This window comes from Glycine soja, chromosome 7 (assembly GCF_004193775.1).
Source record: "Glycine soja cultivar W05 chromosome 7, ASM419377v2, whole genome shotgun sequence".
NCBI classification, from domain to species: domain Eukaryota; kingdom Viridiplantae; phylum Streptophyta; class Magnoliopsida; order Fabales; family Fabaceae; genus Glycine; species Glycine soja.
The window spans coordinates 36,681,895-36,708,727 of NC_041008.1; the positions used below are offsets into that span (position 1 = coordinate 36,681,895).

Consider the following 26,833-nt stretch of genomic DNA (forward strand, 5'->3'; position numbering starts at 1 on the left):
ATTTCAAATTATTTTTTATTAGTTGGTAAACTAAGTTAACTAGACCATTTATAATAATTTACATATACTATAACTAAGTTAACTAGACCATTTTAATAACACGCGTGTATATAGACATAAATGGAATACACAATCAATGAAAATAAATAAAACTAACATTAGTAATAAAAATAAATAAAACCAACAATACTCATGAAATGAGTTCATGTACAATATCTATATATACATGGAATATCAATATAAAATATGTACATAAACTACGCCTGATCAGTGCGCCGCCTGCGTCTACACCTAACGTATACTAGATGGTCCTGTGTCACACTCCTGGCCAATCTGAGGCATTCTTCGATCACCTCATGTGTCGATGAGCCAGGCGTGACCACCCCTAGACTCAGATGGCGCTCCAACCTCTCAGCAATGTCATCACAAACTTCCTGTTACATACAAAACAAACTGATTACACAAATTATTATGCAAATATTGAGGTAAATGACGTAAATTATTAGTATTACTTACCACTGCATGTCTAGGCTCCTCCGTAGATGTGGACAATGCTCCTGGCTCCGGCACGTGAGGGATATCTGTCTGCGGGGCCTGAGGGACGACTCGGGGCTGCAGGGCGTGACCATGAGGCAGAGGATCTAATGTGTGGCCTGGTGTCATGAAAGGATGGGAGATGCGGAAGAACCAGTCCAGGAAGTCACTGGAACACGCCCCTGGCACAACGCACACCTCATCTGCTGGTACGATATGATCCTCGTAGTGCATCCACCTGTCGTGTATATCATCATACGAGACCCATGAATCGACAGGAGAAGCAGGAATGGTCTGCGTGTAGCCAAACTGTCGCACGACCCTCTCCGATCGGTAATAAACAGCAACAGGCCCCCAGCGCAAGAGACCGGAATAGCATGATCTGACGTGGAAGTCCTGGACCTCCCGATGCTCCCCATAAGGGATCCAACAGACATCCAGAATCCGGAGTCGGTCCAGGCGCTCCGTGTATGCCGGCGTGCGAATGCTCTTCACGGTCTTCTTCGTCGCAATCCACCTGCACGCACGCGGGGAAGCCTCGTCGTAGTCCTGATCAGTGGTGGACTCCGCGACCGAGGGAAAGTGCTCGTAAATCCAGCACTACAGATGTAACATTAAAATTATAAACATTAATAATGAAAGTGTAACAAAATTTAAAGTTGAACATTATTGAGCTTGAATGAATGAAAAACATATTTGTTACCTACAGCAGTGTGATGTAACCGCCAAGCTGTCGATTGTGGCTCATAGATGCATCGTTCAGCTGGTCGTACATATGAACCAAAGCAGCCACTCCCCAGGCGTACCTCTCAATCATACTGAGGTCACGAAGGGCCTCCAAGTAGACAACATGCACATTGGTTGCACTCTTGTTAGCAAACATAGTGCACTCTTGTTAGCAAACAGAGTGCAACCCAGAAGATGGAGAAGATATGCACGAGCCGCAGCTGTTCAATGACCTGTCTGGCATCGGCGCTCATATATATCACGTACCCATTGCAGGCGTACGTACGATCCACGAAACTGGGCTGTCTCAGCCCTGGCAGACTCTGTAGAGACCATCAATAAGTCGACCAGCATCTGAACCACATTGTCCACATGCAAGGGCTGAAAGGCGTGTAAGTCTCCAATCACGGGCAGATGGAGAAGTGAGGAGACGTCATCCAGCGTGATGGTGAGCTCTCCCACCGGGAGATGGAAACTAGACGTCTCTCAGTGCCACCGCTCCACAAACACGGACAAAAGTCCTCGATCGTCGGTGTCTACCGAACACGCGATCAGAGGACTTAGTCTTGTACCAGCAATAAGTCCATCAATGGCAGGGACAGACCTGCCTAAACCATGGACCTTCCTCCCATGAGAGGATAGCTTCAATTCAAGACGCTCCTGAATTAAAGTATAAAGGAACACAAAATTTGTTAAAATTATCATTTAAAGGAAAACTAATTTCAATCATAAAGTATAATTTACAAGTAACTAAAAATAAATATTATAAATACCTCTCCCGTTCATACGCTGCAAGCAACGTGATCCGTATACAGGGTCAACACGGATGGGTCACTCGGACCACCCGGAAATCCCTCATGCTCATCCTCAGCAGCCTTTGCACCTGTGTTCACAGGAATGTCCTCTACAGCAGCTGGTGCCTCCATTGGGTCATCCTGAACATCTGGCGTAGGGATGACTGGCTCATCGACGTGATCCGCAGTCACAACAACTCGCTGCCTCCGTGCGGATGCAGTATTCCGTCAATGCTGCGAAGCATCATCGTAATCATCATGATCTCCTCTGCCCACACCTCTGCCAGTGACCTGACCTAAGGCACGACCTAATCCTCTAGTCCTAACCATGATCTGCAAATGAGTATCGCAAAATCCATCACTCATTTCATTCTCTCAAATTTTATGCGTGAGTCTCACAAAGCCACCAAAGCCAGATGACAAATGAAAATGATTAATCATTGAAAGCATTGAAATCATTGACTAAATCAATAAGCACACACACTTGTCTGTTCAAAATCATTGAACGAAGATGGAATATCCAACTTCATCACCTATTACATGTGGTTGTCCAATTTTCGAATGCAGAGTTCAATCACAATCCTCAGATGCAATTTGATAGTGAGGTTATAAGGGAATTATGTACATGCATCAATAAGTTGAAAGCATGGTTAAGTGAGTGATTAAAATCATTGAAAGCATGGTTAGGTCACTTTAGGATTTTAGAAACTTTCTCATATGTTGACTAAATCAATAAGCACACACACTTGTGTGTTCGAAATCATTGAACAAAGATGGAATATCCAACTTCATCACCTATTACATGTGGTTGTCAAGTTTTCGAATGCAGAGTTCAATCACAATCCTCAAATGCAATTTGATAGTGAGGTTATAAGGGAATTATGTACATGCATCAATAAGTTGGTGGGATATCTAGGTGGAGCAGAAGATCATGTTGAAGTTGCATAATATTAAAATTGTTGATGATATGTTTGGGGGGAGTGATATTGCCATATTAATGAGGAAAACTGTTTCACCGAGTAACAAACAAAGCTTATACAACTTTTAAACTTTTTTTAAGTCACTTTCTTAAACAATGATTAATACATTTTCTTTGGGTTTGTAGCTCAATTCCCAATTCGCAAAAGCTAGTTATAAATATCTAAAGCTTTATTTGTAGTGCATTCAATTGTCAACGTAAATGAAGTGTCTATGAGGAAGTAATTTGCTTTTTTTAAAGTCAATAATCGATTCCAAATATTTCTTATAATTATTTCTTAGTTATTTATCTCAATGTTAAAGATTATATTGAGAAAAGGAATAGGTTTGAGCATAAAAGATTGCATGACTTCGTAACCAACCCTTAAGCAAACCATAAGGATGAAGTTGATGCAATTAACCCTTAAGCTCTCTCTAGTTGTGATTTTTATCTTTGTAATAATGAGACTAGTTTTAGTAGCAATATATGGTTTGGAATATTTGGATAATTTCTGACAAGCATTAGGTATCTTTTGGAATTTTTTAAATGAAGAAAATTGTCAACATCTCAATATAATCATAATTCACGCTAATCAATATATACTATTTCGATAATTCCCTGAAAGAGGATACATCTATATATAATCATAATTCATGCTAATCAATCTAATTCATCCCTGAAAGAGGATACAATTTGTAAAATGAAGCTTTGACTATTTACGGATCACCTGATTCGTAAGCTATGTCTGAGTTGTTTACGGATCAGGTGATCCGTAAGCATTTTTCGGATCAAGTTGATCCGGAACATGCTTATGGATCACCTGATCCGTAAACTATGTTTGTGTAGTTTACGGATCACCTGATCCGTGAGCTCCTCCAAGCTTCCCTACTCCGACATCAATGGCGGAAAGGACAGTGGTGCTTACCTCGACGGTCGACGCTGACGATGCTCCCTCGACGGTGGACGGTGGTTTGTGGTTCGTGGCTCCTCTTCACGGTGGTTCGTGGTTTGTGGCTGCTCGTGCTTCGTCGTTCGTGGCTGAGGAAGAAGAAGAAGAATCAAACGGAGAAGAAGAAAAAGGTAGCGCGAGGAAGAAGAAGAATGGCTCTGGGGAAGAATCAAATGCTTTGTGGGAGAAGAAGAATCAAAAGCTGTGCGAGGAAGAAGAAAAGAAACTGCAACGGAGAGGAGAGAGAGAGTAGCGGGAGAGAGAGAGTCAAGCGTTTTTTTTTTAAAATAACCCAGGGGCATAAAGGGCTTTTTATCTCAAGTGCTGGGTGCACCAACAAAAATGTTGGGTGCACCAAGCAGCACTCCTAAATATTTCCCCCTTTGGATCGGTACTGTATAATCTCTAAAACATAATGGTGGGCATTTAAACGAACATCCTAATCTATAGGGAGTTGCTAGGTGCACCCAGCAATATTGCTGGTGCACCCAGCAATTTATTGAAAGTACCATTTTGCCCTTTAAAATAAAATTATAAAAAACGCAAATGTAATTTCCGGAAGACTTTTTTTCGAACAGATTCTTCTTCTCTCCCGGAACACAGATTCTTCTTCTCTCCCGGAACACAGATTCTTCTTCTCTCCCGGAACACAGCTTCTTCTTCTCTCCCGGAACAACTTCTTCTTCTCCCGGAACCTGCTTCTTCTTCTCTTCTCCGTGAAGCTTCTTCTCCGCGAGGCGCGCCAAGGCTTTCTTCTTCTTCTCCGCGAACAGGTTAGTTCCCCTTCCCCTTACCCTTAGCTTGTAATGTGCATCACTGTTAGCATAGCAATGGAACCTTAGCATAACAATGGAACCTTAGCATAGCAATGGAACCTTAGGGTAGAAGACGAGAGGGGAGAAGACGAGAGTACGCCAGAAAAAATGGCGGAAAAGGCTGACGGAGAAGTCTTCCGGAAGACCCGTTAGGGGTTCTTCCGGAAGTTCCGGAAGAACATTTTCCGGAAAGTTTCTGGAAGAACTGTTCTTCCGGAAGTAACCAAACGTCTTCCGGAAGAACCCTTCTTCCGGAAGACTCCCGGAAAACCTCTTCCGGGAACTTTCCGGAAGAAGTGGTTCATCCGGAAGAATTCCGGAAGACGCACTCTTCCGGAAGAACTTTCAAATTTCCGGAAGACCTTTCCGGAAGAACCCCTTCTTCCGGAATGTTTCCGGAAGAACCACTTCTTCCGGAAGTGGTTTTTTTGTTTTTTTTTGTGTTTTTTTTTATAAATTTTTTTAAACAAAAATTGTTTTTATTTTTTTTAAATGAATTATTTTATTTATTTTGGTTATTTTGTTTTTTAGATTTTATGTAAAATGAAGTTTAGGTTTTTGATGTCATATTTTTTTTATAATTTAAATTGTGTATTTTTACTAAATATTAATTTGTAAATTAATTTTTTTTTATAAAAGTAGTTGTGTTTGTTTTTGTTTATTGTTTATTTTTTTAAATTAGTGTTTTTTCTTTAAAAATGAAGTTGTCTATTTTTATAATTAAAGTTGTGTGTTTTGGAAGTTTTATAAAAATACTAATTTTTTATAATTAATTAGTTTATTTTATTATAAATGAAGTATTTTATTTACTAAAAAAATTGTGGATGTTTACTAAATAATTTTTTTTACATTAGTTGTTTAATTTTTTTTTAAAATTAAGTTGTGGATGTTTAGTAATGAATTATTTTTATATTAGTTGTGTTTTGTTTTTATAAATGAAGTTGTTTATTTTTTTTAAAAAAAAATTAACTTGTGGATGTTTACTAAGTAATTTAGTTGTGTTTTTTTTTAGAAATGAAGTTTCTTATTTATTTTTTTAAATTAAGAGTTGGATGTTTACTAATTAATTATTTTTACATTAGTTGTGTTTTTTTTTATAAATGAAGTTGTTTAATTTTTATAAAAAAATTAAGTTGTGCATGTTTATTAATAATTTTTTTTACATTAGTTGTTTTTTTTTTATATAAATGAAGTTGTTTAATTTTTTTAAAAAAAATTAGGTCGTGTATGTGTGAAAATAATTTGATTTAAGTTAGTCTTATTTGTTTATAAATAAAGTTGATTTTTTATAAAGAAAATTGTGTATATTTTGACCGAAAAAAATACGTGTTCGACATGATTTACAGATCATGGCCAGAACACGAGGTTTAGGTCGTGCCATAGGTAGAGTTGTAGGCAGAGATAGAGCTGCTGACGAGGATGCTGGCGATGTTCCCGAGAGGCGTAGGCCTACTGCCTCAGCCCGTAGGCTACGCGTTCATCATATGACTACGGAGGGACGTGATATGGCTGAGGACGTCGCTGACATGACTGATGATGTCCCTGAGCAGCCTACGGAGGCACCTGAGATGCGTGCGGACGCACAGGGTGCTGATAGTGGTGAGGGGTCAGATGGTGATGATGCTGCAGAGGGATTCCCTGGTGGTCCACGTGACCCGTCAGTGCTCACATCATTTGCTGAGCATGTTGCACATGCCGTGTGGAGTGGACATGTATTTTAATTTGTTAATTATTTGTCATTGTTTATTTATTTGTTTATGATTAATTTTTTTTTAATAATTGTATAATTTGTACTTCAAATCAGGAACGTCCTGATTTGAAGTTAGTGTCACATGGGAGGAAGGTGACACTGATTGGGAGGCCAGTGCCTGAGATTGAAGGCCTGGTGGCTGCCACAGGATTAAGTCCACTGATAGATTGTTCAGTTATTACTGGCGATCTTGGACTTATATCCGCATTTGTGGAGAGGTGGCACAGTGAGACTAGCACATTCCACCTTCCAGTAGGAGAGCTGACGATCACATTGGATGATGTGTCGTCCATTCTACATTTGCCCATCACTGGCGCCTTGCACAGTTTCCACGCTCTTTCTACGGAGGAGGCCAGATTCTTGCTCACGGAGTTGCTGGAAGTGTCTGCGGAGGAGGCCAGAGCCGAGACAGCACTCACACGTGGAGCATATGTACGATTAGGATGGGTTCGTGACATTTATGAGACCAGATGTCAGGCCCGGCGGTGGATTGTCGCAGCTCGCGCTTATCTGCTGCACCTTGTCGGTTGCACTCTTTTTGCTAATAAGAGTGCAACATACGTGCATGTGGTCCACCTTGACGCTTTCCGGGACCTCGCTCATAGTGGTGGTTACGCTTGGGGGGTTGCCGCGCTGGTTCATATGTATGACCAGTTAGATGAGGCTTGTAGGACCACCACCCGACAACTTGCGGGGTACTTGACGCTACTTCAGGTAAATTTTGTGTTTATTAATATGTTAGGTTCGATTATGATTTAAACATGTTTTTATGTTATGTTAACCTCAATTATTGTGTAATGCTGGATCTATGAGCACTTCCCTAGTGTGCATCAGTGCGTGACTGACGATACATACCAGGAGACGTCCCCACGTGCTTCCCGGTGGTTGACGTCGAAGGCGCACATGAAGGGCATCACAGGAGCACCCTACAGGGCACGTTGTGATGGTTTGACCGTCACAGATGTGTCCTGGTTGCCGTACACGGAGCATCGGGGTGTTAGGGCGTTTCAGGAGATTTCATCGTTCCAGGGTCAGCTCAGATGGGGTCCTATGATCGTCACAGTTCGACCGGAGAGGGTGGTACGCCAGTTCGGTTACATCCAGAGCATCCCTCCGCCGCCTGTTAGTGCACGATTGTCACAGGATCAGATAGATGACAGGTGGATGGAGTTTGCGGATCACTTACTACCTGCGGGTCAGCCTTGTCTAGTGCCTGGGCAGGTATCTGCGGATTACATTGAGTGGTTTTTCCGCATATCTCACCCTTTCATGACACCGACCCAGGCAGCTGACCAGCAGAGGGATGCACCAGCTGCAGACCCTGAGGACTACATACAGCCGCCCAGCCCCCAGGTTCCAGTGGCATTTGACCCCCCTCCATATGTGGTAAGATTATTTGCGCGTTTAATGTTTTATGAGTTGTTGTTTATTTTGAATTTCATAATAAATGTTTTTACTGACTTTGACAGGATGATTACGAGGGATATGAGGCGATTGCACAGAGGTTGGAGCGTGTGCTCAACCTTAGGATAGTCACTGCAGGCACAGAGTTATATGACATTATGCAGGACTGCCTGACGATCGCGAGAGGGGGACCCAGTGCTGATGGGACGGTCAGGGCTCGTCAGAGACGCCGCACGGACCATTGATCATTGTATTTATTTTGTTGTGTTGTAGTTGACATGAATATTTGTAATTATTACAGTTTTTGTTTAATATAGTTGACGTGTTTTGCACAGTTTATTATTTTATAATATAGTTTGTTATTCCGATTGTTTGTGGTCCTTAAGCGAAGTTTACGGTTGTTTTAAATTTATTTTTAAAAAAAGGGAACCTAGAATCATGAGTTTTGTTTGTCAGAATTACATAAAAAATAAAAGTTTTTAAAATGATTAATAATTCATAAGTGAACCCTTTTTTCATGTTCAAGTACCCATGTTTGTAAGAATTACATAAATGAACCCTTTTTCCATGTTTGTAAGAATTACATAAAAAACATAAGTTTTTAGAATCATGAGTTTTGTTTGTAAGAATTACATAAATGAACCTTTTTTCCATGTTCAAGTACCCATGTTTGGGATTTTTTTGCGTGGGTGTGCCTGTGCCCTGAGACAATGGAGGGTGGCCATTTCTCATGTTTGGACGTCAAAGAATCCAAAAAAAATAGTCCCGTTCCATGGTTCCGTCAACTAACACGTCAAAACAAAGCCTCAAAATCCAAAAAAATACGAAATGAACCCTTTTTCCATGTTCAAGTACCCATGTTTGGGATTTTTTTGCGTGGGTGTGCCAGTGCCCTGAGACAACGGAGGGCGGCCATTTCTCATGTTTGGACGTCAAAGAATCCAAAAAAAATAGTCCCGTTCCATGGTTCCATCAACTAACACGTCAAAACAAAGCCTCAAAATCCAAAAAAATACGAAATGAACCCTTTTCCCATGTTCAAGTACCCATGTTTGGGATTTTTTTGCGTGGGTGTGCCAGTGCCCTGAGACAACGGAGGGCGGCCATTTCTCATGTTTGGACGTCAAAGAATCCAAAAAAAATAGTCCCGTTCCATGGTTCCGTCAACTAACACGTCAAAACAAAGCCTCAAAATCCAAAAAAATACGAAATGAACCCTTTTCCCATGTTCAAGTACCCATGTTTGGGATTTTTTTGCGTGGGTGTGCCAGTGCCCTGAGACAACGGAGGGCGGCCATTTCTCATGTTTGGACGTCAAAGAATCCAAAAAAAATAGTCTCGTTCCATGGTTCCGTCAACTAACACGTCAAAACAAAGCCTCAAAATCCAAAAAAATACGAAATGAACCCTTTTAACAATTAATTTTTTGGACCACTGAAACAACGCATTCAACTTTATTATGGGAATTAAACATGCCGTAAACATATAAAGGTTACATCAACGAAAAAACAAAAAATTAAACATGACATTCAGTTCTTTAGCGACGTCCCACTGACCTCGTCTTCAACATATTTAGTAAAGACAGCTAAAATTTCTATTGGTCCATATTTTTTCCAGTAGTTAGATTGTACTAACACCTTCAGCAGTTCTTCGTTGGTGATCAGCTCATTTATTTCATATTTTATAACCGTATCTGAATACTCAAACCGAGCTGGTTTGCGGAAAAACAATCGTCTTACCGTTTGTGATTCGTGAATTCCAAGAGGGGGAATCCCTTTAGGTGCAACTTGCTTGATTAAATTCTTCAGTTCATCGATGGTACATGTTGAAGGAATTTGAAATTTCTTAGGATTTTTTCCTGTGAACGCGCAACCAACAAATTTGTTCTGCGGTGGCATGTTCCATTTGCCGTTGTAATACAGGATCGCGTCATGAATACGAGGCATAATATCGCATAATGAATACAATTAAATAAACAATGCATGTTTAGTCTTCATTTAGGTCTACATAGTGTGTTTTGAATGACATCAAGCTTGTGTATTGCTGCATTCTACTAATATATGGAATTGCCCATTGCTTTGCCTGAGAATAACAATTGGTTGACCACAACAGCGCTGGGGGCAGCAACGGACAATGGTCTTTCAAATAAACCTGTTGTACATGAACAAACATTATATCATGCGCTGACCGTGCCAAACGAACCAGCGAAGTCATTGCATAATTGTTACACTAACTATATTCAATGTACCTGAACAAAATGATTTCCAAACACGTGACCGACACATATGATGCGGTGGCCAGAAGAGTCAGGTGGTGGTTGACTTCTAAGAGGGAAAAATGTCATGCTTTGTTGTTGGGACAACGATACAAGGATTACGTTATACCGTGAAGCAATCACATATCCCATGTCTGTTATATCCATCCACTTGTCCACACTAACCTGAATGAACCAAACATACACATGTAAGTAATTTAAACATTGTTATTAAAAAAAATTAACCTAAAAACATACCTTTGAAAATCCATCAACAAGTAGGGACAACTTTAATTGTTCAAATCTCTCTGTGCCACCGAAGAGGTTCATGTACTCATGCGACCACCTGCCAAGTTCTTTAAGCAATTCATTACGCACTAACGGCCACGAATCTTCCCCCATACCTAATAAAGCGCCAATGGACCGATATCCACAGTTACCGTCCGCTTTCACATCCACAACGTCACGAATGAAACCTTGAAAGAATGACGCAAATTGATCCAACATCGGGATGATCCTTGTTGGCTGACGCGGTTGAGAACATGATGCACTTCGTTTCACTGGAGAGTTGCTGCTTTGAACATAATGAAAAGCATCAACATACTCCCAGTAAGACGGATCACGCTTTGTGGATGTTTGACTTCTTTTCATCGGTTTCTTCGGTACACCTTTAGTGTTCACCTTTGATGGAGGAGGGCACATAGAGTTATGATCAGGGTATGCGATTTCTCGAAGTTTACTCTTCAGATTTACTTTGCCAGCCACATCAAGTTCATCAAACCTTTTAGATATAACCTCTATTTCTTCCTTGATGGTGACTTCCGTCTCACATAACCCTTGGTCTGAAAAGCAAAGTCTCCTCCAAAAAAGATGGACTGACTCCAATGGGATGCTGCTAGCAGTATACCTAGAAAGCTCACATGCACAAGGAAGCCCGTGCGTGCTTCTCATCACACAACCACAAGAAGAGAGATTGTTGCCGAGATAACGTAGACGGTCAATCTCAGAAGCAATCTGATTTAAAGCATCCCTCGAAACCATCCCAAGAAGCCTCTTGTATAAGTTTTTTTTATATACATGGCCAACCACATGCGTACTGGTTTCAAAGGATGCTTTAATTTCGACGTGTTGCAGCGTGATCATGTTGTTCATGGCATCCCAAACACTACATAGGTCTCCAACGCTATTTTGTAGTACTCTTTTGAGAGCCCAATGAGCTGATTCAACCCTACATTTAAAATACACAACAAACATGAAAATATACAACAATTAAATACCATTTAATATTAATCGTTACTAACAAATAAAATCAGTTGTTAATACCTGTTTGTTGTTGTGTTGCCTAGGTGCATGACCTTATTCGTCCATGCTGTAATAAATTTTTCCTTGTGGGGGATAATCCATGTGTCGTTAACATAGTCAACGAACATCGGCCAAGGCGAACAAGCAACTTGAAACTTCTGATATGACTCATGGAACTCGTATTCGAACGGACAATCAACCAAAGTACCCCAGTTATCCATTACATAGTCCCACGCATTTTTTTCCCCGATTAAAGATTTGCACTTCGCCTTCACATTCTTATCGATATGAAACCTGCACAACAAATTAGTAGACTCAGGAAACACAGTTTTCACTGCATTCATCAGTGCTAGGTCTCTGTCAGTGACAATAACAAGAGGGAGGCGATCGTGTCTTAAAAATAGGCCTCGAAATCGTTCCAAAGCCCATACAATATTATTAACACGCTCAGCCTCCAGATATGCAAACCCAGCAGAGAATGTCATCGCCGTTGGTGTCACTCCAATAAAGTCAAGTAGTGGGAGTCTGTACCTGTTTGTTTTGTAGGTACTGTCTATAAAAAATACCAGATGACATGCATTGCATAACTTTACTGCATCTGGGTGACACCAAAACAGATCACGCACCACAACTTCATCCTTCAATCTATGCCAATGAATGTATTGATCACGTTCGAGAAGCTTCATCAGATGCTGCATTTCGGTATCAGCTCCTCTTATTGAAGAACGATATGCACTTCTTGCATTGTAAATTTGCTTTATCGTGGTGTAACTGTCGGCATTGTGTTCCTTCAACGTTAGCAAGATGTTTTTCGGTTTCACCATTGACTTTGTCATATCAGCAATAATTTTCTTTTCTTCCTTAGTCAATCGCCCGGCGTATGGATGTCCAACTAAGGAATTCGCCAATTCATGATTATGAATCCCTTAGATCAACTTCACCATCCAACCTTCCCCTCCACGCACTGGTTTCCCACGAAGCCTGAAGGGACAACCACATTTTCTACTCCCGGTGTCTTTTCTAACGAATTCTTTATTTCTACACTTGTACGTACCACTCCTTTCACACCCAATTAACACAAATGAACTTCTTCCTCTGCTACCGGTCTCTGTGTCAGATCTCATAATCACTGCAACAAATCCATTTTCATGGGCAACTGTTCGAGTCCATTGCAAAACATCATCTCGAGTAGCGAATACCTACAACGCAACCCTAACACATTAATTTTCATACAAACCATCAATTCAACCAATGACTCAAATTATCTATGATTACCTGAGATGTATTAAAAGCATTTGAACAATCGACATGTGGTTCATTCACTCCACATTCTTCTTGATTATCATAATCATAATCCATATGAACTTCTTGTGACATCGCAAAGTCATACCTCCATTGATCTTCGTCCATCTTAAGGACATATGCATCATACACAAGTACATTCAAATTATCATATAACCACATCCAAAAATTTACTACACCTTAAATAACAAACATATTAATAGGACATATGCATCATACACGACTATATTAAAATTATCACTATATTCTAAATTTATAACTACATTATTTACTTAAACTAAACTTATCACTATAATAAACAACTAATAAAACATTTTTGTACCATTATACATTTAAGTTACCTAAATCATTTAATATTATACCATTATACCTAATTAAATCAATAATCCACAACATATATAAAACAGAAATAAAAAAAATTATAAAACAGAAATATATATATATATATATATATATACCATTATAAAACAAAAAATTATAATCCACAATATATATCATTATACCTAATTAAACCAATAATTCATTATTAACTAACAGAAATATATATATATATATATATAAATTATAAAACAGAAATTAAAAAAAATTACTAATAATTTAACATTCCGGAAGAAGGTCTTCCGGAAGTTACGAATGCAAATTCCGGAAGAAGGTCTTCCGGAAGTAGTTTCCGGAAGCAATTCTTCCGGAATTGGCCTTCACCACTTCCGGAAGAAGGTCTTCCGGAAGTTACGAAGGCCAATTCCGGAAGAAGTGCTTCCGGAAACTACTTCCGGAATTTGCATTCGTAACTTCCGGAAGACCTTCTTCCGGAAGTGGTCATTCCGGACCTTCCTCCTTCTGTGCCTAAAATTTCTTCCGGATACACTTTTTACTGTTTTTCTTCTCTAAAAACTAACCGGAAAACGAAATAAACGCGTACCTCCGACAAAATAGGAACAACAGCCACTAATAAAACTTCAAATACGGAACACGGGACCACCAAATCTTCAAATACTTCACTTCACGGGACCACCAACAGACTGCTGAAGGGACCACCACCGAAACAACAGCAAACGGAAGAAACAAACAAAGCAAACGGAAGAAGAAACAAAGCAAACGGAAGAAGAAACAAAGAAAGCGCAGTAAAACACAGCCTCAACACGTTAATTTAAAGAAATTTACACAAGGGCAAAATCGTCATTACATACGCATTAAATATTATTTTATTTTTACTTATTATTATAAAATGAAAATTCTTTTTTCTTCATTTTGTTATAAAACAATAATCACGTTTAGGAATTAATTAATTTTTATGGTTTAAATTAATATTTGACATGCGCGTAAAAAACAAATTATAAATATTAGTCATAATTACGTTCACTAATTATTTAATTATTTATGCATAATAATATTAATTATTTTATTATTTAATTATTTATGCATAATAGTATTAATTATTTTATAAATTAGTTTATGCAATTAAAAGTAAATTATTACAAAATAAAATATTTGTTAAAAAAAAAAAACTAACTTCCGGAAGAAGCTTCTTCCGGAAGACAATGGAAATCTTCCGGAAGAAGCTTCTTCCGAGAACATTCCGGATGACGTTCTTCCGGAAGTTGTCTGTGAGTACTTCCGGAAGACACAAATTATTCTTCCGGAAGAAGGTTCTTCCGGAAAAGTTCCGGAAATAATTTTTCCGGAAAGTTTCCGGAAGAATCTTCTTCCGGAAGAATAATTGCTGAAGGGCAGTTTCGCCACTTCACTGTTTGCTGGGTGCCCCAGCAATAATGCTGGGTGCACGTAGCAACTCCCTAATCTATAGTGTGCTTAGCAAGAAATTTTTTATCTCATCTACATAAATATCACTAGTTGTACAAGCAAAATTGTTCTATTATGACTCTTGAATTTGGAATGGGGACCCTAACCTTTCAATTTTTTTAACCTCTGGAAAGATGACAACAATTCCTTGAATATTATTAAGGAGGCTTGGAATTGCTCAGACATTGATAAGAAGCAGTGTTTGAAAGATGACAACAACACCTGACAGCTAACTATTTTAAAGGAAAAATGGCCACTACCAAGCAGTGTTTGAAAAGTTGGAGTTGACAAAGCTTTTCAAACATTGATAAGAAGCTTTATGTAGCGATACAACAACTTGATGGTTTTGACTCTCAAATTCAAGTTGGGAACCTAATGTTGTTGTTGACAGATCAGAAATCCAACAACAATTATGGTCACTCTCAAAGCAGAAAGAGACCTTTCTCCTTCAAAAATCTCGTTCTAAGTGGTTAAAGTCAGGTGATTATAATACATGGTACTTTCATTAGTGTATGAAATCTAGGCGAAGAAGTAATCAAATTTTGGGTCTTTCATCAGATAGAGGCAGGTTGACATAGGTAAATGACATCAAAGATGAAATCAAACCCCACTTTGCATCAATCTTTTCTGAATCAGAGCAGATTAGGCCGAATCTTGATGGTCTGCACTTCAAATCCATCACGGATGCATAGAGAGAATTTCTCACAGTGGAGTTCTCACACCAAGAGATCAAGGAGGTTATATGGTCGAGTGTCGGTGATAAATCGCCTGGGCCTGACGGGTATAATATGTCGTTCTTTAAGTACAGCTGGGAGGTGATTGGCTTCGATGTGTGTTTGGCTATTCAAGAATTTCATCGCAATGCAAAATTGCCAAAAGCTTTCCATTGTCGTGTATCGCATTGATTCCAAAGGTTGAATCTCCTCAATCTTTATCAAATTTTTGAATGATTGCTCTGATAGGCAGCATTGCGAAGATTATTATATCAAAGTTGCTTGCTGCTGGATCAAAACATTGTTGCCTTCAGTGATTTCCTCTTGCCAAATAACGTTCTTACCAGGTTGTCAAATTCTAGATGCATTCTGGTCATTGACGAACTTCTTGATTGAGCCAAAAAGTCAAAGAAGAATATGTTGGCCTTCAAAGAGAACTTCCGTAAAGCATACAACATGGTTAACTGGAAATTCTTGGACTACATGTTGCATAGATTAGGATTCAATGTCAAATGGCGTCAGTGGCTGAAAATAATTGTCTCCTCTAGTAACATATCAACCTTGGTAAACGGATCCTTAACTTTTGAGTTTTCAGCTTTAAGAGGCTTGAAGCAGGGTGATCCGTTGTCCCCATTTTTGTTCTTGATAGCTGCTCAAGGTCTAACGGGGCGGTTCATAGCACGGTGGAGAAAAGACTATTCAAAGGTATGAAAGTTGGAGAAGAGTTCCAATACTCAATTCTCCAATACACTGATGATTCAGTTATGGTGGGACAGGTGACTCATGATAGTCTTTGGGCAATAAAAGCAATATTCCGAGGCTTCGAATTGGTCTCTGGATTGTTAGTTAACTTCCTTAAGAGTGTCTTTTATGGGATTGGCACAAACCAAAGATTTAATGAGCCAGCTGCAAATTTCCTTTCATGCAGGGTTGCTTCTCCACCTTTTCACTTTTTGGGACTGCCAGTCGGGGTTAGTCCAACTCTCTGATCAACTTGGGAACCAGTTATTATCAAGTTTCAGAAAAGACTCACAATATGGAAGAGCAAGCTTGTCTCTATGGGAGGTCGCCTTACTCATTAATTTTGTACTGTCGAGTATTCAATTGTACTACCTTTCTATGTTTAAGGCACTGATGAAGGTGATAAGGGAGTTGGAAGGTATACAGCGGCACATTTTGTGGAATGGAGTTTCGGACCAGGCGAAAATCAATTGGCTAAAGTGGACTAGAGTTTGTACACCTAAACAAATGGGTGGTCTCGGAATCAAGAATCTAAGCATCTTCAACATCAGCTTATTGGTAAAACGGCGTTAGCATTTTCTGGTTGAGACTAAAGCTATTTGGGCTCCTATTTTGAAATTTCATTATGGCTCATTAGACTTGTCAAACACAGGCTCAGCCAGCCGCACATCCCAATGGTGGAGGGATATTTTAAGAATTGGCAACTGCCAATATCAACCAGGCTGGCTAACTAGCACCTTCTGCAGAAAGATTGGTGATAGGAAGGATACTTTGTTTTGGAGACACAGATGCCTTAACGAGACTCCCTTAATGCAATCACATGCAAGACTCTTTAGCCTAGCAATGGATAAAGACATATCAGTCCAAGGTATGTCAGCTTGGGATGTAGAACAATCTGATTCCTGGAATTGGTGTTGGAGTAGACAACCTTTTCAATGGGAGTTGGAACTCATTGCAGAACTGGAAGCATTGCTGGCCGGGGACTTTTTAGTTCAGAATCAGAATGATACCTAGAGATATATCTTGTCTCCTGACGGTTTGTTTTCTGTAAGTGTAACTTACAATCACCTAGTTACCTTTATGCCTCTCAAATTCAGAATATTCAGGATTCAAATCCTATTCTTGGTAAATTTTGGAACAGTGTTGCCCCGATGAAAGTACTTGTTTTTTCTTTGCGATTATTTTTGGATCAATTGCCAACTTATGAACAACTTAACAAGAGAAGACTTCCCATTTTGAATGTCTAGCAATCATGTTCATTCTGCAGAGCAAGTTTGGAGACTACTGAACATCTATTTCGGCAATGCAACTACAATTCTTTAATTTGGCAAAGAGTTTTTGAGTGGTTGGATATAATTGTTGTTATTCCAAACGATTTGCAAGCCATATACAATCTCTTTGGTTCACTAATATTGGGGGAAAAGGTGAAGAAATGAAAATATTTAATATGGCATTGCACCTGCTGGTGTATGTGGAAGCATAGAAATGGAATCATTTTTAAGAGTCACACTTTTGATGGTGGTAAGCTTCTTGAAGAAATTAAGATCAACTCATGGGAATGGTTTCTTTATAAGAAACAGAATACTAATAAGATCTTCTCTTCGTGGATGCTTACCCCGTTACTCTGTTTGAATTCATGAGTAGATTCATACTATTTTTTGCATTTGGATATGCTTTACATATAAATAGATCTATTCCACTTGTACATACTTTGCCGTACTCCTTGTACTTGCATATCCTTCTAGTAATACAAAATATACTAATTTGCCTTCCAAAAAAAATGATAAACTTGACTAGTTAGTTTTATATTCTGTTTCTTCGCTTGTTGAAAATTTGGAGATGTGTACTATGTGTTGATAGAATTTAAAATTTAGCGTACGCTTGAATTATTCCCAGTTTTTTTACTAAAGTGGGTGGTTTGGATAAAATACCCTGTTTGGGCAATAACATGAGTGTGATATATTTTTTGCCACAAGTATTCAAATTAGATGATTTTTTATTGTTAAAAACTTTATGATGTTAGTTTCATTATGTAAAATTGTTAAGTGTGGCTCTAAGTGAGTTATTAATTTATAATCAGTTTCTTGTAAACTTGTTTGTAAAATTATGTTACTTTCAAGGTGAGTTTACATTCAAAATTTAAATCTAAAGAAAATTATCCCACTACAGCAAACGAAAATTAATTGTATTTTCATCACCACAAAATAATTTTCATTACTGCATAAGCGTAGTTATGGGAAATTATGGGAAAGAGTGATCGAACGGAGATTAAGAAAGGAAACTCAAGTTACTGAGAATCAATTTGGTTTCATGCCGGGAAGGTCGATCATGGAAGCGATTTATTTATTACGGCGGGTGATGGAGCAATATCGCATGGCCCAACAAGACTTGCACTTGATTTTTATTGACTTGGAGAAAGCGTATGATAGAGTGCCTAGAGAGATTTTGTGGAAAGCTCTAGAGAAGAAAGGGGTTAGGGTTGCATATATTCGAGCTATCCAAGATATGTATGATAGGGTATCGACTAGTGTTAGGACACAGGGTGGAGAGTCAGACGATTTTCCCATCACAATTGGTTTACATCAAGGGTCAACCCTTAGCCCCTACCTTTTTACCTTAATTCTGGATGTCCTCACGGAACAAATCCAAGAGATAGCGCCGAGATGCATGCTTTTTGCAGATGACATAGTCCTCCTTGGAGAGTCGAGGGAGGAGTTGAATGAGAGGTTGGAAACTTGGAGACGAGCTCTAGAAACACATGGCTTTCGCCTAAGCAGAAGCAAATCGGAGTATATGGAATGTAAGTTCAACAAAAGAAGGAGGGTTTCTAACTCAGAGGTGAAAATAGGAGACCATATTATCCCTCAAGTCACATGGTTTAAATATCTTGGGTCTGTAATACAGGATGATGGGGAAATTGAAGGGGATGTGAATCATCGCATTCAAGCAGGATGGATGAAATGGAGAAAAGCATCGGGGGTGTTATGTGATGCAAAGGTACCGATCAAGCTAAAGGGAAAGTTTTATCGGACTGCGGCAAGACCGGCGATTTTGTACGGAACAGAATGTTGGGCGGTCAAGAGCCAACATGAGAATAAAGTAGGTGTAGCGGAGATGAGGATGTTGCGGTGGATGTGTGGTAAGACTCGACAGGATAAAATTAGAAACGAAGCTATTAGAGAGAGGGTTGGAGTAGCGCCTATTGTAGAGAAGATGGTGGAAAATAGACTTAGGTGGTTTGGGCATGTAGAGAGAAGACCGGTAGACTCTGTAGTGAGGAGAGTAGACCAGATGGAGAGAAGACAAACAATTCGAGGCAGAGGAAGACCCAAAAAGACTATAAGAGAGGTTATCAAAAAGGATCTCGAAATTAATGGTTTGGATAGAAGTATGGTACTTGATAGAACATTATGGCGGAAGTTGATCCATGTAGTCGACCCCACCTAGTGGGATAAGGCGTTGTTGTTGTTGTTGTTGTTGTTGTACTGCATAAGCGTAGTTTTATCAACACCAAAATTAAAAAATTGTATTATTTCAACAATTAAAAAAAGTTGAAAATATTAGTGCTGATGCTTTAGCAAAATTCAGAGCCCAGTCTGATCAATTTGTTACAATATACAGACTGCCCTTCAGCTGTTTGTTGGTGTCTTTTATGGGACTCTTAAGGCATTTCTAATGCTAGATTGCAGCTTTGATGTTTACTGTTCTTACCTAATAAGAAAAAAAACCAATCCTCAACCTGCGATTTTAGAGAAAATCAAACAGGCAGTAAGTCAAATTGAAACAAAAATCTCAAAAACTTGAGATGGTGATTTCATAGTCCACTAAAATATTGGCATTACAAATAAACCAAAACCCAAACTTGGAAAACTACACGCCACCACCTTCAGTGATTTCTAACATTACAGATCAAAACAAAGGACAAAAAAGACAGAAATTGCTATAGTATCCCTGCCAATGCCATAATCAATTCCCTTCTAAATTCTTGAAGAATCTCACATTACAATCTAGAGAACGAAAATACATAACTTGAAAATATTTCCTCTGCTCCATCAAGTATTTTGGTGGAACTGTGACTGCAGAATTGGAGCTCTAGTTGGACAAGACAACTACTCTATGGAAAAAGAGGCAGGTAATGAAGTCCCAAATTTTCTGGAAATCCCATTAACAAATTAAGGTTTTGTAAAGCTTGACCTGAAGCTCCCTTCACTAGATTATCAATCTGCAACAACACATCAACATAGTGATGTCAACAATAGTATCATAATATCATTAAATACACAATTTCAGCTGGATATATAGGAGGAAAAAAAAACTTAACATACAACAGATATAATGATTGCTCTTCCAGGAATTCGGTCTGGAAAAACATTGATTAAACAGTAATTAGTCCCTTTAACGCTGTGAGTTCGAGGAATGACTCCATTTTCCAACACAAAAACAAATTCTTCATTCTGAAATCACCAGAAAGAAAAGAGAAATTAATAAAGGGTCAAACCAAGAAATTCAAAAATGAACCGAAAAGTAGACTAACAAAGAAATAAACCATGAATCATGATAGCACATTCCACAGCCCCATGAAACAGGCAGGATAAATCCTTAAAGGTTAAAGAGACTCTGAGATCTCAAATAATATGATGCAGAGAGTTCAATGATGAAAAAGTTCTTCTCAACAATGAAGAATAACCATTAAGTACCATTTTCAACCTGCATTCTTTGTATTTGTTGGCATATATGCAATTCATACATTACATTTTTGTAAACTAGTGTAGGTGACAAGTAGTGACATAAAAAGACAAACCTCATATGAGAGCTTCAGTTGCTGGTACAGGTCCTCAATTCTCACTCCTGGAGCCATTTCCACATAAATAGTTGATTGCATACCACGGCTCTAAAAATGGCAAAGAAGCATTTGTTAATTTACTTGACCAGCAAGAAGAAAAGAATACAGAAGATAGAACATTAGAACTCTAGGTGCTACTCTTACCATTGGAATTAGATGTGGTGTAAAACTAACAGTTACTTTTGAACCTGAAGCATCAGCAAGTCCCTGCTCAATTTCAGGAACTGCATACAACAAAAATAAGATAATTAGATCTATTCAAATTAAGATGCCAATATGTCCCCAATAGCTAAAATCAAATCACTAGCAATATATAACAAATAGGATAAGAGCTTAATGGTAAAATGCTCAATCCAATGTAGTTCAATTGGGAAAGAGATCACCAATATAAGTTAATGAAGAGAAGCACAACACAATCACAGTCCATGATCAAGTTACAGTTAAATTATGTGGCCCCAGCAGGCCCAATTAGCCAATCCCCACACCTCTTTTTTCCTAATGGAGGAGAACCAGGCTGATCAGCGGAAATAACTCTTGGCCCTTCTTGACACTAGTGTACTAACAGGAGGGGGCTCCTAAGGCTATACCGGTTAAAATACCAGAAAACTAGTGTAACAAGTATTATTGGCTCTGCCTTGAGTGGTTATTGTAAGATTGCATAGCTCTTACAATAAAACTAATCCCTAGACACTTTGTCATCACACACAAAAGTATAACAGGAAGATAAAATATGTTCTGTGCATTAGTTAGGCTGGAGTTGTAAGACTCGAAATAAATAAATCCAATAAGAAGAAAATTAGACTTACCATGGCGATGTAGGGTAACACCATAAGAATTGAGACCTTCAGTTACTTCAGTGAACAATAAATTTTCTTTGGCACTGCGCCCTGCAACAAGAACCAAGTAACAGAACCACAAGGAAATCAGAAGCTTGGGATGAGAATATTTTGTGGAATACTTGCAATAAAATACAAAAGAGGTGCATCAAAATTCTAACCTGCTCCACTCACACCAGATTTAGCATCAATGATAATATTTTTAAGCTCAATAAGACTAGCCTGCAAAACAAAGAAAACTCAGAAAGAAGAACCTTAAAGGGGATTTGAAACTCTTCAAGCATCATAAAATCAATAAATACAGAAAAATCAGTTTTTAAAATAAGAAGCATAAAGTTGAGCCTAAGTCCTAGGACATTGCTTCCATCCCTGAAAACAACTCTGATCTAGCATCTTGAGCACTTTAGTCAAGGTAGACAGACTTGATAAATGCGTTTAGTACAGATACACGTCCAAAAATCCGAATTCATATGTTATCCAGAATCCTGGATATATTTCACCAATCCACCAGATAGATGTAAATGCATAGCATGATAGCAGTAATATCACTATAGCCATGTAATGCCTTTTAATGCAAACTATATGGAACACAACATATCTTCAATACTCCTCCCTTTTGAGCTATAAATGTTCAATCATTCATGTTATCGAATAAATGCAAATATGCATAGTTTTTTTAATTGATGAAAGAAGAAATTTGTTTAGAGAAAATGATAGAAATACAAAAGGTTGGAGGATAAGAAATCAAATAATCAACAAGGAAAAACAAAAGGAGAAAAAACAAGACAAAAAAAGGGCGATCTAAAAACTAATCATTGTAGCAGAGCTTTTCATATATCTGAAACACTGATTCCCTTAAACAGGCCATGAACTGAACACCAAAGAAATCTGGTTAAAGTTAGGATACATCAAGCTTAACACCCTAGACCATAAATTATAAGCCTAGGCAAAGGCTAGTAGATACAAGTCACAGTCACAACAGAATCATTAGAAATTTAGAACACAATTTTATACTAATTTTAGAATTTTAATCACACGCCATTTTCTTAAAAGGAAAATTCACTTATTCTACATACTGTATAGTGCAAAGAAAACATGCTTACCTTTATCAATGGGACAAGAGGAAGTTGAACAGAAGTTGGATAACAACCAGGATTAGCAACTAGACGTGCATTCTTTATTTCCTCCCTTAAAACCTCTGTTAATCCATATATAGCTTCTTTCTGGATACAGTTAGCTAGATTAACTCAGCATTAAAAATAAAATTATACAACAAGAAAGGTGGTTTCAACTTGAGATTCAAGATTTTCATATATGAACAGAAATAAAAGCTGATAAGTCAAATTCATAAAAAGTGACTGCATTATGCTTCCTCAAATATACACACCTTTAGAAATTCTAACTTAGAAGAGGTTCAACTTGTTACGTAAGATTTGATGAAATGAATGACAACATCAAAGTCTATAGTATAAGTTGATAACGTGCAATACTGATTTAAGGTGGACCTAGATAAACTAGACCCTTGTGTAATTGAAGAGGACAAGAGGTCCCACCTGCAAATCTGGTGCTCTATGCGGCTGACCATACCACTCTTCATACTCAGAAAGATCTTTTAGACGAAAATCCTACAAAATCCCTCATTTACAATTCTGATACGAAGCAAAACTTTGTTCATACTGTATAATGATTTGTTTTTGAAAAAAAGTTAAAAGAGACAAAAGTTATTTAAAACATACTGCAGAAAGATCAACAATCTTCAAGTGCTTTGGTAGGCCTTTAATAATTTCCTGGAAACAAGATGAAAATCTAAGGAATAGTCTTGTAACTTTTAAGCATTGATATTTGGTATACTTTAACCAGTGCTCTCTTGGCAAACTCAGGGAAATACAAAACTCAAAAGACATAAGAAAGAACCTGAGTAGTTCCATGAGGCAAACAACAGAATACAGCATCCACATCAGAAAAGTTTGCATCCTTTATTGCAATCAAATCTGGCAAGTCCTGCAAACATGGGTTAAGCTCAAATTATGTAATTTACATAACAATGCATCGACGTGCATATTTCATAATCATGCCATGAGGATTGCTCAAGAAAATGATGATTGAGGATAGCAACAACCTCCATGATCATCAACCAAAAGGTATGGGAATTTCACTTAGAAGAAGCAATACAAGATAGCACACCATACCCTCGATAAAAAACAAACTAAAAATGAATGAAAATATCTTTTTAAATACACATCATATCTAAAACCAGCCATACCCGAGTGCTCAAATGTGGGAATACAGAAGAGATTGGCTGCCCAGCTTTCCTATCAGCAGTCATCAGTGCAATCCCAAACTGTGGATGATTAGCCAAGAGTCGCATAACCTACCCAAAAAAGTATCACAATCTCACAACACAGAAACACCAGATCAAAACTGACAGTGACATCTACTTGCTTGGGTGAGTACATGGAAAGTGGCAATGCAAACAATTTAGAACAAAAGACACTTCACAGTTTACACTTGAGTTGTAGATGCCAAAAAGCACAACAAGCCAAAAACAAAATAAATTAATCATAACCAAGGTTTTAAAATTGTGATGTCAGTCACAGTTTCATCACGATCCTTGATGTTATGGGAAATTGCAGATAAATGCAGTCGATGCAGCTGCAATTATGGTCGCAGAGATCCAGAAACCTTGACATTGGGGCCGAAATTGTTTTTTAAAACTCATTCCCACTGTAAGGCATAACTATTTTCCATCTTCCAATCATTCTACTTCTACACATTAAACCAAGCAAGCACACTTAGAACGATTGTGCCATGTAGCTTACCTCAGAACCAGTGTAGCCACTAGCTCCAAGAACACCAACACGAACCCCATTTTGCAATGAAGTTGGGTTCCCACTCTTGCTGGAACACTTGACAAGTAGCTTCCCATCTCGTTGCTTTCTCACCTTTCCAAACCCCTGAACAATACCAACGTCCAATAACAACATAAACTTTGAGAATCAAACACATTTACCCACCAAAAAAAGAATAAGAAAAAGTAACAGAATCAAAACAAAATCGTGTCCTGCATGCTAATAATTACTAACGAAACATTGTATGGCAACAAAAACAACATTTTACAAAACAAAATTAAAATTACATATATATATATATATATATATAAAGTACCTTGGGATTTTTCCAACTGTGCAAATGGGTGGAACTGAAAGAGATGGCGCTCATTTTGTGTTGCTAGAAAGCTAACGAGATTGGGATCAGAAAATTAAGTGTTAACAAAGTATGAAAATGGGAAGCATTGCATGAAGAAAAACAAGAAGGTAAACAGCTGCGGAACCGTATATGGCACCAACCACGAATGCAGCGGAACCGAACCGTAACTTTTATAAAATGGGTGAAGCTTGTAACTTGGAAGTTGGAACCGTAGACAGCAACAGCCAACCGCGTCCACGACTCTTATGTTATGACAGTGTCTCACGACGGAACTGATTCTTCTTCTTCTTCCGATTCTTCTATTTGGGTCGGGTTTAACTTTTTAAAACTCATTTCATCCACCTTTTTTTTTGCCATTTTTTTATTATTTATTTCTTTAATTTGTACTCACTACACTACAATTTAAAACGATTTTAATAGCTTAAAAATATTGATTCTTTTACTCAATTAATTCACATACTCAATGACCTAAACTATTTGATTCTTTTACTACTTATACAATAAGAATATCACCCGTTTAAGTAATCTTTGCTTCAATAAAAAAATCTTTTTCAAAATTAAAATTAATAAAGTAGTACCTAAAATTAACCGTGTTTTAACAAAAATTAATTAGATTAGTTTTATCATCAATTTAAGAAATTATATAAATTACCTATGATAATTTGATAAATATTTTTTATCCTAAAAATTTGAAGATAAATTTTAAATAATAATCATAATCATTTTAATAATTTGATTTAAAATTTTCTCATTTTAAAATTCGTTATAGACCTGTGTATATAAGGACGAGAATCATGAAAATTAAATGTATTTATCTGGTAGAAATTGGGAGATTAAGGATCTTCAATAACTTGTAAACGAGTCATCTAATCGCCGTCAATTTATTCATTCACTGTGGAAAATAGTTTTCTATTATTTTCTTAAATTAAATAAAGTTTAGTGGCGATTTCATCGGGATATCTCAATGGAGATAATATTAAGTTGAAAGAGATATATTATTTGTGTGCTCTATTCAGAATTTCGAAACCTCTCACAAAACAAATAATCTGAATTTCGAAAAATTAAAACACAGATTTGGATCATTGGGGGACTTAAAAAACATGTAAGTTTTTTTTTCCAAGGCAAAAAGTGATACGATTATTAGAACAGTTCAAGCACAAGTGGTGCCTGAAACAAAGAAACAAATAATTAATTACTACAAAAAAGGATCACAGAATGTTGCATATCCTACATAAAGCAAAAGTGATTAAAAAGGCATAAATTGCAAATCTGCTTTATTGAGGAACAGCTTCCTGCCCAAATAACTAAGTTATTTCGTATTAAAAGAGTAGATGAACATTGGCTTCAGAAATTGAAATTATTTATGAGCCAAACTAAACCTCTTTATCCAAGATAATACACTATCATCGATCAAGACCGACCTTATTTATAATCCTAGCATGATTAAGAAGATTCTACGTATCAATCATAATAATTAGTTTTCAATTCCTTTAATTATTTAGCCGTGTAAATCTGTTATTTCCAATTCTGATTTGTTGAGAATTATTAGGAGATTGGTAGCTTGATTCACTACATATTAGGGTTGTTCACTTGTATATATATCACTGTAAACTAATATCAAATTCATCAATAAAAGTTACAAACTTATTTCTCTATATGGTATCAGCCTAAACGATCCACCCATTCCCTATTTCTTTAATTAAGGACGTCGTTCCCCACCCTTGCCTCCCATGGCCGACAACAACTCCTTCATTCCCAACCCCCATGAGTCATCCAAACCCCTTGCTTGCATCACTTTCACCAATGTCACCAAACTTCTTCCCAACAATTATCCTAATTGGAAACAACAAGTTGAAGCTCTCCTTGATGGCTATGATCTCCTCCAAAATCCAGATGGATCTT

At 37.8% G+C, this 26,833-nt stretch overlaps 2 protein-coding genes and 1 pseudogene across 2 annotated transcripts; 1 reads left to right on the forward strand and 2 right to left on the reverse strand.

The window, feature by feature from the left end:
* Positions 1-257: 257 nt before the first annotated feature.
* On the reverse strand, positions 258-4,806 carry LOC114420638. Its single transcript, XM_028386483.1, has 8 exons — positions 4,657-4,806; positions 2,346-2,387; positions 2,049-2,255; positions 1,801-1,920; positions 1,494-1,583; positions 1,316-1,402; positions 517-1,134; positions 258-434 (listed from the first exon to the last, which is right to left on the reverse strand). Exons 1-8 carry the CDS (start codon positions 4,804-4,806, stop codon positions 258-260), a joined length of 1,491 nt encoding a protein of 496 aa, XP_028242284.1.
* A 2,131-nt stretch (positions 4,807-6,937) lies between these two features.
* LOC114420326 lies at positions 6,938-7,390 on the forward strand (annotated as a pseudogene).
* Positions 7,391-19,823: 12,433 nt separating this feature from the next.
* On the reverse strand, positions 19,824-25,243 carry LOC114419390 (probable N-acetyl-gamma-glutamyl-phosphate reductase, chloroplastic). Its single transcript, XM_028385039.1, has 14 exons — positions 25,072-25,243; positions 24,890-24,960; positions 24,544-24,678; positions 23,988-24,095; positions 23,639-23,725; positions 23,461-23,511; positions 23,278-23,349; positions 22,828-22,947; positions 21,886-21,946; positions 21,695-21,775; positions 21,033-21,112; positions 20,847-20,936; positions 20,371-20,499; positions 19,824-20,267 (listed from the first exon to the last, which is right to left on the reverse strand). The coding sequence occupies exons 2-14, from the start codon at positions 24,941-24,943 to the stop codon at positions 20,160-20,162; spliced, it is 1,176 nt and encodes a 391-aa protein (XP_028240840.1). The 5' UTR covers positions 24,944-24,960; positions 25,072-25,243; the 3' UTR covers positions 19,824-20,159.
* Between the last annotated feature and the right edge of the window lie 1,590 nt (positions 25,244-26,833).

Bases quoted from the DNA above. Each gene is read 5' to 3' on its own strand.
- LOC114420638 (XM_028386483.1), bottom strand. From the start codon at position 4,806: ATGCTAAGGTTCCATTGCTATGCTAACAGTGATGCACATTACAAGCTA. The intron at 1,921-2,048 runs GTATGAACGGGA...ACTTTAATTCAG, and splicing joins CGGATCACGTTGCTTGCAGC to GAGCGTCTTGAATTGAAGCT. The intron at 1,403-1,493 runs GTCATTGAACAG...TTTGCTAACAAG, and splicing joins TGAGCGCCGATGCCAGACAG to AGTGCAACCAATGTGCATGT.
- LOC114419390 (XM_028385039.1), bottom strand. From the start codon at position 24,943: ATGAGCGCCATCTCTTTCAGTTCCACCCATTTGCACAGTTGGAAAAAT. The intron at 22,948-23,277 runs GTGGGACCTCTT...AACTGTATCCAG, and splicing joins ATAGAGCACCAGATTTGCAG to AAAGAAGCTATATATGGATT. The intron at 20,937-21,032 runs GTAAGAGTAGCA...TGCCATTTTTAG, and splicing joins CACCACATCTAATTCCAATG to AGCCGTGGTATGCAATCAAC.